General features: G+C 43.0%; 1 protein-coding gene across 4 annotated transcripts in view; it reads right to left on the bottom strand.

Moving 5' to 3' along the window:
* Window positions 1-6236: 6236 nt before the first annotated feature.
* Window positions 6237-15790, bottom strand: part of PAICS (phosphoribosylaminoimidazole carboxylase and phosphoribosylaminoimidazolesuccinocarboxamide synthase) — a 40268-nt gene continuing 30714 nt past the window's right edge. For 2 of the 4 annotated variants that reach the window (XM_063401977.1, XM_063401979.1), the window contains 9 exons: window positions 15596-15641; window positions 14711-14920; window positions 12430-12608; window positions 11590-11769; window positions 11386-11499; window positions 9524-9607; window positions 9240-9420; window positions 8105-8263; window positions 6237-7460 (listed from right to left, as the gene is read on the bottom strand). In XM_063401977.1, coding sequence (XP_063258047.1) covers window positions 7294-7460; window positions 8105-8263; window positions 9240-9420; window positions 9524-9607; window positions 11386-11499; window positions 11590-11769; window positions 12430-12608; window positions 14711-14920; window positions 15596-15641 — 1320 coding nt within the window. In that variant the 3' untranslated portion in view covers window positions 6237-7293. Of the gene's footprint in view, window positions 7461-8104; window positions 8264-9239; window positions 9421-9523; window positions 9608-11385; window positions 11500-11589; window positions 11770-12429; window positions 12609-14710; window positions 14921-15006; window positions 15154-15595; window positions 15642-15790 lie in introns of those variants that run through there. The other 2 variants (XM_063401978.1, XM_063401980.1) reach the window with 2 other exon arrangements.

Here is a 15790-nt window from a genome sequence, read left to right as displayed (position 1 = left end):
GAAACCTAAAATGATTAGATAGATAAGCAAAATCCAAGAAGATAACGTTTAATAAGTCCAAATCCCAGGTGTTGCATTTTAGCCACAATAACCCCCTGCAACCTTACAAGTTGAAGGTAGTGTAGCTAGACAGTACCCAAGCAGAAAAAGACCTGAAAGTGCTAGTTGATAACCAACTAAATATGAGCCAGCAGTATGCCCTGATGGCCAAAGCTAACAATATCGTAGGCTGTATTGAGAATAATGTGGCCAGCAGAAGCAGAAAGGTCATCCTTTCCTTACACATAGCATTGGTGAGGCCACTCCTTGAGTACTGTGCCCAGTTCTGAGCCCCTCAGTTTAAAAAAGACATTAAGATGCTTGAGCGTGTCAAAAGAAAGCAACAAAGCTAGTGAGAAGCTTAGAACACTAGCCCTATAAATACTAGCTGGAAGAGCTGAAGTCACCATTCCTAGATGTGTGTAAGAAGAGAGTAGATGTAGCACTTAGTGACATTGTGTAATTAGAGTTAGACTTAATCCTAGAAGTCTCTTCCAGCCTAGTGATTCTGTAATTCTGTAACTAAGAAGAGGAAAATTATGAAAGTCTCTTCCAGGTGCTGCTCACCACACATACCGCAGTGCGAACTCCAGAGAGAAGTCAAACCCACGTTACCGGAGTCACAGGACCAGTACCGCCCCTGATGCCGAACCAGACCCAACAGGACCACCTGCCACCTCTTCTACGTAGATAACAATTGAGAGACCAAGAGACCTATCCCTAGTTAAATTGTTATCGAGTGTGTCTTAATTCTTGATAAAAAACCCAAGTTTAAAGGCACCCCTCCCACATCTGCTCAGTCTCCCGCTGGGCAATTCCCCTAGAGAACTCCTAAATTTCTTTGAGCAGTGTCTACTGAGAGGATACACAGTAGGAAGCTGCAAGTTGATGCGGGCTACCGCCCGATCAAAGAAATAGACGAGGGATTTGTTATGAACGGAAAAAAAAAAAAAAAAAAAAAAAAAAAAAAAAAAAAAAAAAACCCCACCAAAAAAACCAAAACAACCACCCCACAACTGACCCTCTCCTAGCTAGAGTAACACCCCCCACACCCCAGACAATCTGAGCAGGGAAAGCTGCCCTGAAGGAAAGTTGCCTGGCAACTTTTCCCTACCTAATTGAAATGTGAAAAGAAGCTGCCCACACCTAGATAGCCCTATTGTCCTTTGTAACTACCTCATTTAGCAAGAGTAACTTCGGCTATGACCAGGACAAATGCATATGCATTTGGATATGCAGATAGGGCAGGGCCGCCCCCGTGGATCCTGGGAGGTTTTTTTTGGGGAAACTGCACCCCGGGACAGGAAGCTGGATTCGTCAGAAGAGAATGGGATAGTGCCCTGGCTGAGCGGGGAGTGGGTGCACCTCCTGGCCTGGTTTGAAGATTGGCCATGACCTGTGAGGAGCCTGAATGGAATGGGAACTGGCCAGCTGAGCTGACTGATGTAGAGAATGGGAAACTCTTGAAACTTTTCCCTGAGGGCAGAGAGCTGACTGCCAGTGCTCTGCCTTCTGATGGTTGACCAGAGAGAACTGCCAGCTGTTTCTATGAGAACAAGGACTCAGCATCCACTGGGACAGCACCTGCTCCTTCAGATGGCTGCAGTAGTGTGGAAAACTCCGATCGGACTTTGCAATCCTGCTGATGATTTTAATAATGAGCTGATCACTTTAATAAAGAGCTGAATATTAATAAAGGCATATGCCCTGTTCTTTTCACAGGGGCCACAGCCCATCCTCTTTCCTCTGCCAGCATGCCACCCACCAGATGCTGCAGCTGCCTGCTGGATGAAATCCTGGGGTCTGGGAAGCACCGAGTGAATGACAGCCCGTTCTTTTCTGTGAAAAGCTCTGTCGTTGAAGAAGACTTGAACTTAATGCTTGATATTCACAAGCAACTGATGAGCTTCTGGCAGCTTGTTTGCTGTACTATTTTTCTGTGAAGATATCCTCCTACTGGTGATGACATCCGTCATCAGGAGGTGAGAGAGAGAAAAAAGCCGTACAGTTCATTCTTTTACCAACTTCTGTACAAATGTATCTTCACTCCTTCCTAAAGACGTTTTGAATTTTACCTCCCACAGGGAACAAGGCTGTCCAAGATCACCTTTGCAGTCAGGGAATACCCTTCAGGCAGTAAATCCTGTCCTGCGGAAAGCTCCCCACTGTAGCCAAACTGACATTTCATTGTCATCATACAGAAGGTAACAGGACCTGTCTGAGCCCTGCTACAAGAGTCCCGAGGCAGAAACCCAAAGCTCTAGAGGAAAGCTCACTTGCAGTTACTGAAGGAAACAGACTTAATAGGGGAAAAGGGAAGATCAAATTCTTCCCTTGCCACAGATCTCTGCATGCCTGCGGTGGGTATGCACTCTTCTAAGATTTGAGGGAAAGGTTTTGTCCTTTCCTCCAACAGCAAGGGGATCAAATTGCTTATAACGAGGGGTGGCTGTTCTAACATGTAGAGTGCATGTTAGGTTTTGTGTGGATAGATGTGCTTTGAGGTCCCAACTGGAGCACTAACTTTGTGTATCCTGGTAAGGCTTGTTAGCAAGAAGCTGTTTTGCCCTGTTAAGATCTAAAATGCTTAAGCAAAAGTGCAAGAGGAGATGCTTAAGAGTGGCTTTAGGTCCCTCTCACCCAGGTAGCCATTGCATAGCAACAGTGAGAAGCTTTGAATGCACACATTTAAATCACAAGTGAAACAGGGATTTGGGAACTGGGACTGCAATACAATTCTAGAGGCACTTTAGCTCTGCAGGAAATCGAGTTCGTATTACGGCATTGTTTGGTGGGGTTTTTTTAAATTAACCCTCGATGAAACTTTTACAACTTTCTCCTCTAGCACATACTTTGAAACAAGTCATGAGTTTTCCAACAACATTTACACCTTATTTTTGCCTGAGCCCAAAAGTGATCTTTCTCATGTGTAAGCTTTTGGAAGTTTTGAACAGGTAGTGTCATCTGCAAATGCACAGGCCATGCCAACTGAAACACAATCCAACTACAGTGCAACTCATTTTATTTTAAAATATGACTCAATTTCTGCCACGATTACACAATTAAGTTGCAGTGCTAAAGAAATTACTGAGGCTGTAAGAAAAGGTCCAAATGCCCACTCCAGTGGGGGAACAATCATGATTTTTCTTTGAGTATGAGTTACTTTAAAACAGGGACTGCCTTAATGCCATCCCCAAGAAGTCTAAAGCACATTCTCTCCTAGGCCTTCAACTACTTTTACAGCTCCCCACAGGCAGCAGATGTTAAAAACATACCTTCAGTGTTCTGGATAGATGTTTTAACCTTTGAGCTGTGGATGGAGAACAAACCTGTGGGTGCCATGACTGATTTTTCCCTCCTTTTTACAAAATGGGGGGGTTTTTGGGTGTGGCTTTTTTGTGGAAATGAAATGATGTTATCAAGGCTGAGCACCAGCTGCCACTCACCTGTACCTGAAGCAGTGTAAGATGTAAAAGAAGTTCTGCCCTCAGCACTTCCCTCTGCTAAGTCCAAACAGTTCTTTGCTGATACCTTTCAAGAACATTTACTGTCAAGCAGGTAACTGCTAACTAGGACATGATCTAATTCAGGGTCCTGGGTTCCACAGCAGGTGCTTATAAGATGCTCATTTACAGGTATTCCAACTCAATTTACCAAATACAAATAAACTTCATTAACTGCTCTATGGATTTGTTTCTGTGAAGATAAAAGCACTTTTTTATTCAAGAATTTTTTAGAATTGTTCTTGAAATTGAACCAAAAAAGCACAAGTGTTGCAAGAGCAATTTCTGACTGGAGCAATTTTCAATTTATTCCATCAATGTAATAGTTGGAATGCTGAAGGGGAAGTATTTTCATTTCACAGCAAAGCTTTGTGAAGAAGTTTCAGCTAAACTAAACAGCTGACCTTTAGGGCAGCTACAGAAAATCCTTGCAGATATGACAGACTTTGCAGGTTTTGTCTGCTGATCACAGCAGCACATTGGTAATAACTGCTGTGTCCTTGTGCTTCTTTGCAAGGCAACTGTTCAAGCAAGGATTTGCAACTAGAGAGTTCAATACAGACTGCACAAAACCCCCCCAAACAACCCACCCCATCCAAAAGCTGAAGAATGACCATCTCTATGGCAACTCAAGCACTTAGCATGCTCATGCCTCACGTAAATTGGCACAAATTTTCAAGTGAAGTTAGTATAATCAGGGTGAAAGTAATTTGAGAAAAGTAACTAGAGACCAGAGTATTTCAGGTGTTAACACTCAAATCCCCATCCATTACTGATTTTTATTGCACAGGGGAAGCACAGCACAGCACTATAGGCTGAACAGACACCAGTGGCTGGCTGTAGTTGTGTATCCCAGCATGGTGCTAGGGTTGCTAGTAACCTTGTCAAGTTGATTACCCATCAGAGCCAATACCCAGTACAGTGCTGGGTAGGGCCTGAATAGGAAATGACACCTTCACCTGTTGTGTAACTTTACCCTCAGGTTGTGTATTGCTATGCAGCTGAGTGAGCAGACTGCTGCCACCAGGAGGGAGAAACACCCAATCTCCTTTACAGTTGTTGGCTCTGGTGCTTTTCTCATCACAGGAAAAGATGATCCAATTCACTCACCCAAGCCAACAAAAGAGCAAGGACTCTTCACCCATTAATTCTTCTGCTGGTTGAAGTTAACATCAGTGTCTTGCCAGTAGAGCTGTCAGCATGCTTTGAGATGTGCCTCAGCAAGTCTGCAGGCAAGTACTACCTTGGTAAATAGTTTGCTTGCTAAAAAAATCCCACGGTGCTGATGATCTTTACTTCCAAGTCAGTGCTTCCACAAATTCAGTATAGAATCATAGAATCATCTAGGTTGGAAGAGACCCTTAAGGTCATCTACCAAGCACAACCATTCTCCCAGCACTATCACTGCAACCCCTAAACCTTATGACCCAGTACCAGATCCAGACACCTTTGGTCCACCTCCAGGGATGGTGACTCCACCACCCCAGGCAACCCATCCCAAAGCCTGACAACACTAACAGTAAAAAAGAAATTCTAATATCTAATCTGAATCTGCCCTGTCTCAGCTTTAGGCCATCTCCTCCTGTCCTCTCACTGCAGGCACAGCAGGAGAGACCAAAACCCCTCCCCAGTACAGCCTCCCTTCAGGGGATTGTCGAGGGCAATGAGGTCCCTCCTGAGCCTTCTCCAGGGTACACAAACCCAGCTCCCTCAGCTGTTCCTCACTGGATGTGTTTTCTACACCCTTCATGAGCCTTGGTGCCCCGCGCTGGACATGTTCCAGTATCTCTATGTCCTTTTTAAAGTGAGAGCCCAGAACTGGACACAGCACCATCATTTCCTTCCCAGTCTTACGGGTTACTCCATTGCTGACACAGGCCAGGATGCCACTGGCCTTCCTGGCCATCTGAGCACACACTGGCTCACATTCAGCTGCTGCTTACCAGCACCCCCAGGCCCTTTTCTGACAGCTGCTCCTAGCCTGTAGTGCTGCCTGGGGTTAGTGTGGACAAAGTATCGGACCCACCACTTACTCCTGCTGAACCTCATACCACTGGCCCTAGCCCCTCAATCCAGCCTATCCTGATCCCTCCTGCAATGCCATCCTACCCTCCAGAAGATCAACATGCCAACCCAACTTGATTTTATCTGCAAAGCTGCTAACGATACTAAATGCCCTCATCCAGGTCGTGCCACAAAGGAATTTTGGCCTCTTTGTTCTTCACTAATCCTCACTATTATTGATACTTCATTTAGAGATATATTTGAAAAGCAACTGCTCTAATGCTTAAGGACAAGAGTTATAGTTTTTACTTTAGGGTAAGCTTTAGCCAATTTTAAACCCTTGCATTCAAGACAACACTGCTTAGACCTCTTCTGTACAGATACAGATAGGATGTGGTCAGTGCCTGTGAAGAAGGCCAGCAGCAACATTTAGCCCAGTTACTCATACTACAGGGCAAGCCTGGCCTACCACACCATCACAGAGGAGTACTTCAGGAACAAAGCAACACTCCTGAGACAATCAGGTAGGCACAGTCTCTTCCAGACAGCTGTCACTTAATGGCATTCCATGCAGGTTTTAGTGCACAAGCTTCTTGTAAGATTATTACCTAATTTGAGGTCCTGAAGTTATGGGCCACAGCTGATAGCTACTTTTGAGTGTACTTATTCAATAAATCTCCATGAAACAGATTTGCATTCAATAGTTTATTTATAATTGTAAAAGCATAGGTGTTACATACTTTGAGTAATTGCATATCTGTTAGAACCTTACCTACTCAGAAGACTGGCGTGTGCAAAGACAAGAAAGTCATGCTTAGATTTCCCCCCAGAAGTTTGTTACTTGAGTATTTGTTCCCCTGTTCAATTCAGTAAAGTTTCCACAGAAACAGAGTGAGGAAATATAGACACAGAATAGCTACAGCTATTGAAGTCTATGAAGACAGTCCAACATCATCACATAGGCCCTATAGAACTACTGAAGGTAGATTTGCCTAGTATTTAGAAGGACAAAGCCTGGACTAGGCAAGAGTTAGAGCAAACAGGCAACAAGCCAAGTTACAGGTCACTCAATTTGTAGCTTGCTATGAACAAGCAAATTTGTGTCAACTTCACATAATTCCAAAAGATATCAATGGGGTAAATATACACACACATATTTTTAAGAAAAGATATGTATGTATATACATTTTTAAAATAAGGCATGTATTTATTTCAGGCTCTTAAAACATTTTTCCATACTCTTTTCCTATTAATACAGCCTATGTTGCCATTTTATTGCTAAAGAAAGCATACCATCATTACAAGCAGAACAGCATCAACACTGGCTTTAGTCAGCAGTCCAGTTCAGTTAATAAGGTTCAAGACATAGGTTAATACTATGGAAGAATGTTACTGTTACAGAAATGCAGTAGGACTAGTTGAATTCTATTTAGATTGCACCAAATCATTCTCTTGACATAGTCTGTAGTTAACAGTATAGACTAATAAGCAGAACAGCACCATTCTGGAGCAGCAGAAAGATACCTAAAATACTACTTCCCCATCTCTACTTAGTTGTTATATTAAAAAACAATACACAAGGGGAGGATGACAACACAACAGACTTCTTATTCTGCTCTAACAATGCTTTCTTCTGCAAGAAATGATGCAGGACTTTTGAGCTCATCCAAGGGTAAATCCTAATATGAATGAATATGCACACGCCATTATAACTGTGTAACTAGTAATAGTTACTTGTTAGTATGATTTACAAGGAGCACTCTCTAAGTTTTTTGTCAGCCTGCTTCAAGGAGATCCAAGTGTTTAACATGTTTGATCGCAGTTTGGCCCACACTAAATGGTTGTTTAACCCAAATATCTGGGCAGCAAACTGGGCAGCTCCTTCAGGTGACAGCGTAGTAGGACAGCTAAGACCTGCAGAGAAGAGAATGCCACTTACTAAAGTATAGTTTATAGTCAAACAGAACATTTTCTCTGAAGAACAATTTACAACAAGGCTTGTTTCAGCCTCCAGGAGCCAAATGATCCAGTTTTAAAGCCAGTGAAGTATCATGTGTTTAATTGCTTTTAACATGACTGCTTTGTGGCACTTTACACCAAAAGCCATCATGCAAATGACTCCCTTACACAGAGTTAACAGACTTCTGTGCCTCTACTCAAGTTACTAACCAGGTTAAAAATCATACAGGTAAAAATGCACTGAATTGGTAGTTATGAGTTGAGGTTTACCTACGCTGACCGTTATGACTGATCATAAAGAAAATGCATCAAAATTCAATTACTTAAATTCCCATTAATATTATTTTCAATTTCAAAATGAAATGTTTAGCAAGGACAAGCCAAGGTTTACTTTTTTAAGGATTATTCCTATGTAATGCTTGCTCTGTCTATTGGGCTTTTTGCCATGAAGAAGTCACAGCTTGTATATGACATATTTCCACAGACTGCTTGGTTCTGATCCAGCTGCTTTTTCAATGCTTTGCCCCATGTGTGTACAGCAGAACAACAACACCACAGAGCTAGATCAGAACAAGAGCATGAGCTGAAGATCATCTTACCGCTGGGTAGTCTGAGAGAGGACCACACATCCTGAGTACCCCAGTCAGCTGAGAGGGGAGGGCAGTTGACAACTGGGTAAGCAGTGTTACCAGACATGACTGGCCCCAAACCATTGCTTCTGCCAGCCACTGCAACAAACACTGTTGGGATTCCATCTCCTGGTGGGGAGGAAGACATTCAGAGATAGGCAACCCACCTTGTTCACTACCACCTGCTCTTATAGGAACTTTGTCCAAGTTCACAACTGTGTTTGCAGTTATATTTTCAATTCCATTACATGGCACTAACATTTTGTGTCCAACCTCCTCCTTTAGAGAAATATTTTCTAAGAAATCTTACATCCTTAAATCCCAGCTACTGTTTACCACAGCTAAAATTAGCATTTCTTATCTGCCTCCGAGGGGAAGTCTCAGTATCAGAGGAAGAGGTGCTGCTTAGCTTTGAAGAGAACATACCCATTAAACCTCTGGCTTCTGTAAGTATTCCTCTCCTTAAATCTGAAACAGTTCACCTCAAAGCGAGCATTTTAACATTTGTGATTTTATCAACTAGAATGGTATGCATAAAATGTGTATACTCCCACAGAACTAAATAATTCCTGTATCTACTTTGCTAGGCTATAAACACTTTTGAAGAGATGTTAAGTCTTCCTGGCAAAGAGAGTAATTTAAAGCAAGTATCTTTTTCTCATGGTATTTTCTCATGGTATCTAAAGTAATAGGCAAGAACATTTTTATCAAACAGAAAAACATGGTGGGAGCAACATCTGCCTAATATAACACATAACAATATTCAGTGGGCTAGAGAAACTGTTGTTCTTCTGTGTTTCAGAAATGCAGGCATCACCAGCAAGATGCTACAATAAATCTATTAACATGATCAAGGCTTATCCCAGTTCTGATACTGAGATAAAAGCAGAGGTTAGATTTTGAGTAATGGAAGTCGTGGCAGGGCAGCAGGACAATACTCCAAAATTAGAGCAGTCATGCTACTAGGAAGTGTGAAACACAATTGTAACAGCTTGGTGTTCTGTTTAACAAAAAATGGAAAAACCCCACATAAATCTTTTAAGTTGCCAGGGCCTTCTGAAACATGACGCTGTGTCAATCCACATCAGTATTTCTTGGCATTTACCTTCATATTCTGCTTTGATCCTCAGGGTTTCATCTGGCCCTTTGTGAGCAGAGGTCACTCTTAATTCACAAGGAATTCCAAAGGTTGCACATGCCTTTTTTATTTTTTCACAGTGACTGAGGTCAGAAGAAGATCCCATTAACACCACAACTCTACCCTGGCTCTTTGTTTTTAGAAGCAACTAGAGGAAAGAGTGAGGAGGGAGGAGAGAAATAAAAGCAGTCAACAGGATTGAAGGCACACAGTTACCAAAGTCTACATGTGTTGTTCATAGAAACAGGTACCTCTACTCTTTCTGAAACCCACTCGAAGTTCCTCTTAACCATTTGCAGTGCTTCAGGAGTCACTTCTTTCAGGTCCCGATAGGACTGAAAAAAGGAAAATAAAAGCATTGAAGAGTTGTGGTTTAACCCCAGCCAGCAGCCAAGCCCCACACAGCCTCTCACTCCCCCAACAGAGATCAGGGAGAGAATCTGAAAGGTAGAATTGAGGAAACTTATGGGTTGCAATAAAGACAGTTTAACAGGCAAAGCAAAAGCTGCACACACAAAACAAAACAAGCAATTCATTCACTGCTTCCCATGGGCAGGCAGGTGCTCAGCCATGCCCAGGACAGCAGGGCCACCACACATAACCATGACTTGGAAAGACAAAACGCCATCAACTCCAGATGTCTCCCCACAACTCATTCCTCCTTCCCCAAACTTTATACACTGATCATGATGTCACACGGCCAGGAATGCTCCTTTGGTCAGTTGGGTCACCTGTCCCAGCTGTGTCTCCCCCCAGCCTCCCATGCACCCCCAAGTTCCTCGCCAGTGTGGCAGTACCACAAGCAGAAAATGCCCTGGGGCCTGTGGAAGCCCTGCTCAGCAATAACAAAACATCTTTTTATTATAAACCCTGTGTTCAGCACACATCCAAAACATAGCCCCATCTTAGCCATTGTCAGGAAAAATAACCCTACCCCAGCCAAAACCAGCCAATGAAGTTAATGTGGTTTGGGTACACAAAAGACTAATTTTGCTATCATAATTGATAAGAATTATTATTATTATACCTCAAATGAAATATTTACAGTTTCTAGCACTTCCAGGCATAAACGACCTTCTACATTGCAATTTATGGTCATTTACAACACAAAAGACCTTCAGCCACAAGGGTATTGAGGTTTTGGAAGCTCTTCACAGGGAACATTTAAGGAAAAACATAGAACTTCTTTAAAATTGGATTTGTCATGATGTAGTTCCCTGCAGCAGCACTGTACCATCCTATGTTCTACATGAAGTTATCATGTCCCTTATTTTAGGGAACTGTCAGAGCAATTCACTCAAGCATGCTACTACATAATTCAAGTCAAGTAAACAACAGAGCAATTTCGATTCTGAATTTAAAATTAATACCCTTCCTCCCAGGTACACTTTAAAGGCTCTCACAGGGTCTCTGTTACTAGTCTCAATAACCATGACAAACTCCTGGCAGCAGCATTCCCAAACCAGTTCCTTCATAACTAGTAGTCTGGTAATTCAGAGATATTTCGGAAGTATAAATAGTATACTTTATATAATAAACAGTAACTTTAAATAGAGGACAAGTTCTGTTTCAAACTTGTTTGCAGGCCTCGTATGTGGGCACAGTTTATCTGTAACACTTTTAGAGGCAACATCATTGAATTCATGGTTAACCAAAATAAATAAAGAAAAGCATCCTCACTGCAGTTCCTTCGTAAGTATCACCAGATCTCTACTAGTAGAGGATACCCCTCTAAATAAACTGAGAAACTTAGAGGCAAACCTGGGAACCAAAGCTTCTGCTCTTCCCACCAATCTGTTATCCGACTACTTCATTATTATTTGTGCAAATCAGAAATCCTCATCATTCCTGGAAACCCCACACTTCATCACGGTAGCTCTAGTCAATAGTGCTGTTATAGCTGAATATATACAGAGAGGGGATTTTTTTCAACCATAAACCAGACAAACTATTTAATGAGAACAGGCTTGGACACAAGGTACCATACTAACTACTCTGTAACAAGTTAAGACCATCTAGAAAAAGCCACTCTGAAAGCAGATGTTAAACTGCAGGCTTTACTTTCTTCATTCTTCTCCCCTGTTCACTTAGAAGGTAAAGATGAAAGCACCACCTGTTTGTCCTTCTGCTGGCTTCTGTCTCCTGCTGGCCACAGCCTCCACGAATCATTGTCAATAACATCAGCAAGAACAATTTCTTTTGTCAGCACATTAACACCAAATTCAATCTAAAAGGACAGTAAGAATACTATTTTAGTAATTACACAGTGATATTTTTCCTGTCAAAAGCAGGATCATAAGAAATTAGATTCTTATACCTTCAGGTCTACAAGAGTGCAGTTTTGGGGCTGCCATGCTTTTTCCAGGATCTCAAAAATGGCTTGAGTAGAACGAGACATAATATCCACTTCAGTCTGGCCAATAGTAAGTCCAGCAAAACAGAATTTGGCTTCAATTATTTGCTCTTCAGACCACTGTGGATCATTATTAGCATCATCCTGTGAAGAAAAGCAGAACAAATACATGACGTAATTTAAGCTTGCTATAAGAGGAAAATAGCCATTAAAAGAGACAGAGCTTTGTGGGGTTTTTTTTCCAAGTTACAAATACAGGCTTCCAACTAGTATTTTATGATTAGCATTAAAAAAATGACAGCAACATGGAAAACACTTGCTGTAAAACCTGACCATCTTTAAGAGTAACAGGGTACACCATGAACACTTTAGATTTCAGTTCACCAGAGATATCTTTCACCACACATTCCCAAAGGATTTCAGAATCCTAAATGATTAGCTAGCTACTTACCCTCACCATGCAAGCAGTGTTTATTTTAATTTCTTCAAATACATCAACACATCTGTTTTAAGTGATGCACTAAGCTTATGCCTAACACACCTTTATACCTACATTTTTCTAATTTTAAGAACAGTTTGTCTTGTTATTCTTTGATTGCTCTGTAAGCCACTATTGTATAGACTTTGGACAAAACAGCTATTGGACAAGAATGCAAGAAAACATTAGAATGGCAGAACTACTGTTAGTGAGAGGATTGGTTAGCCACTAGCACTACTTGCTTTATCTGTCAGCATTTTAAAGGAGATAATACAGAATTCTAACTCTGCTTAAGTTTGATTAACATCACAGGAAAGGAAACTTACTTTGTAAAACATCTCAATTTTGGGTGGGTAAAACTTATATCCTTCTTTGACACCAGGGTTTCTCTTGAGGAAGGAGCCAGTAGCAATTCTTCTGCACACCCATTCAATTGGGATCATTTCACAGTGAGCTGCTATGAACGCTGTGTCACTCTGTTTCCTGACAAAAGCTGTTTTGATTCCTAAATAAAAAGGTGGCAGCTTAGTTCCATCAGTAGGCACACTCCACAGATAAAACAGCAGTCAGAAACATCTTTAATTTTAAGTACATCTGAATCTTGTTCTTCCCTGGACTTAAGGGACACACTCAATCTCTTCAGGGTATTTTAAACCCATTCCAGCTTTGCAAAAGACAAGTATATCCCACAAGTCATTAGTTTTGCCAATTTTATCATACAACACTCACTTGTAACTCAGAAATCCTATTCTTGAAAATAATTTTGTTCACAGAGCCTTAAAAATTAAACCTATCCTTCACAAAGTTTAAAAAAAATAAATTAGCAGTAACCAAGTGCCCAATCATGTTCTCTGGTGAAAGATTCATCGTCGGTCGAACAGTAACTGGAGCCTTCAATAATAGAACACAGCAGTCTTTACTACTTTGCTTAATAAAAGCAGATGGGCCAGAGAGAATGGCTTTGTCCTCCCTTTCATCGAAAACTAAGTTATTTAGGACACTAGATCTTGGTGATTTATTAAGCAAAAGACCGATTCAGAGGCATGTGCACTCAAACCTGCTGCAACAAGTCAACCTTCTTAAATAATTGTAAGATGATGGACCCCATATTAAACAGGGACAGCCAACATGCAGATCAGCACTCTACATGCAAAATGGCTCTTCTTTCAATTTCATTCTTGAGGAAAGTCCCACCTTTCTCCCCGACTGTTGCATATATGTAAAAACATTACAAAGGGAAGGCCTTGTAAAAATCATGGCTCAAGCTTGTTACTTTGGCTAAGTAGAAAACGACTGTGGGAAACTGACTCAGCTGAATTAAAGGCAGAAAAATAAGTTATATAACCATTGTGTGTTCACATCGTGGTGTATGGTGGTTGGTTGAATGAGGTTTGTTATGATTTAAAACTATGTGACTGATAAAGGGCTAATTGCTTAAAAAGGCCTGGTTTTTGCAATAAAGCAGCTCTCCTTTGCACCTGCCTGGGGACTCCGCTTTGCTTCACAAACTTGACCAGGGCAAGACAACTGCCAAGCCCAATCAGCATCTGCCAGAAACAGAAGGCAAAGGAGCTGCACTCAGTCAAACCAAGTAGTTCCATTCCATTCCACTTCCAGAACCATCAAGGAAGAAACAAAAATGTGAACACTTAAAATATGAACATTGACTCTTCAAAGTGCATTTCCTTCAAAGGCAGAACGATTTAAATAATCAAATGCACATTAAGACCCCTATCTGGTTCACTACTTCATTTTCATCAGTGCAGATGTGTGCTTTTGCTAGGCTGACATTAGCTCTATTATAAAAGGGAGAGAAACTTTAACAGAACTCAGTAAATCATCACCTCTGAAAAGAGTAGGTAAAGAAGAGTTGCGCAAGGCAAACAAGCAAACGCCCTCTACAATAAGGCATTCCCACTATCTGCATTTACACCACTCAAATATGGAAACTGTAGAAGAACCCTAAAAGTTCTTTTGTTGCTTTAAAATGCCGCTGCAGTTTACTCTGCACATTTTTCCATGGCACCTGGGAGTTATGTGTACAAGCCACTCATGGATTTTTTGAGCAGTCAACAGAACGGCTTCTTCACATTAAAAATGCACATCTGTAGGATATGAAGTAGTTTGATTGTTGTTTTAACTATTGCCATTCAAGGATTAGGCAAAACATCTCACTAATTGCTCCTAAATGAAAATGGAAGTTTTAATCAACTGCAAATACCTAGGAGGCTTCTTAGTAGTAGTGCCACTAGCTAGAAGTGCATCCTATGCATGCAGATGTAGTAAAGCAAGGCAGATGCATCCAGCCCAGAGTTCCAGGTAAGGAAGTGTAGGGTATGGAAGAACTGACAAAAGCAGGGGGAACAGGATTAGGGGCTTGTGCAAACAAGCAGGAGAAACTATTGTTATCTGCAACACCAGATTACTAGAGATACTCTCATGTTCCAAATGAACAAGTCACTCACACAGCTCTAAAGTACCAGAGAGAAAAGCAAAATTAAAAGCTAACAGAAAAGAGACTAAAAACGAGAGCCTCAGGGCAGGTTAAACTCTTCTATAAAGCAATACTGTTTTGTAATAATGGCTGTAACATACAAGCACACACACTCTTTAAAATACCAGCTTCCTGAAGCAGCTGAAACACACAGCTTGTCGTTGTGTTGGAAATGGCAGCCTTCCCTTCCATTCGGTCCTTCCTGGCTGCATTTCCCGCCGTGATTTGGTCTTTTGACTGCATGAGAACACATCCCGGGATATCTGGCAGCTCGTACACTTCTTTCGTTTTACCTTCGTTAACTTTTTTGCCAAGTTTCAGGTCTAGAGGAACAAAAAAACAAACCAAACCAAAACAGGTCATTTTAGCATCGCAAAGACTTGTTTACTTCCGCACGCAGAGCCATCACCTTCGAGCCCATGGGGATCCGGCAGGGCCTCGCGCTGCTGTCCCTGACCACGAGGAGCTCCCCGAGCCCCGGCCCACGGGGCGATGTGGCCACGTTCCCCCTCAGAGCGAGGCCAAAAGCCCCGCTCAAGGCTCCGCCCGCGCTCCCGGCGCCGCGGGGGCCGCGCCAGCCGCAGCCGCGCGGCTCCGGCGGTGCCCCAGCCGCCCCCACGGCCCCGGGCAGCCCGGAGCTGCCGCCCGAGCGGGGCTGCAAGAGCCCCGCCAGTTTTCTAGTTTGTTCTTCGAACTTCGGGGCAATCCCGGAGCTCCGCGGTACGAGCGGCGCGGGGCCGCTGCCGCCCCAGCATCCTGCGCCTGGAGCTGCCCCCGCCACCTCTGCTGCAGCCGTGCCCACCCCCGTGTACGAGCGACTACCCACGGGAAAGGTTAAAAAAAAACAAACTAGCAAAACAAAAACCCCAACAACAACAAACAGAAAAATAAACTTAAGCCAGGAAAAAGTTGGTTCCCAAGCTCCTAAATCCCAAGCTGCTAAGCTGGGTCCCCCGAGAGCGGCACCTCCGACCGACCCGCGACGGCGGCGCGGTTACCTGATGCTGCGGGGGCCATGGCTGCGGCGGGAGCGGGCGCGGGCACCTAGGGCACAGGAGAGAGCCTGAGCGCACGCCGCAGGGCTCCGCCGCCGGGGTAAGAAGGGGCCGGCGGAAGGGGCGGGCAGCCCGGGCAGCGGGCAGCGACGCCGCCCGCCAATCGCCGCCCTACGCCGCGGGGCGGCCCCGCCGAGC

This window comes from Prinia subflava, chromosome 7 (assembly GCF_021018805.1).
Source record: "Prinia subflava isolate CZ2003 ecotype Zambia chromosome 7, Cam_Psub_1.2, whole genome shotgun sequence".
In the NCBI taxonomy this organism is placed as follows: domain Eukaryota; kingdom Metazoa; phylum Chordata; class Aves; order Passeriformes; family Cisticolidae; genus Prinia; species Prinia subflava.
Note: the sequence above shows the minus strand (reverse complement) of the source record. Positions and strands in the feature narration are given on the sequence as shown.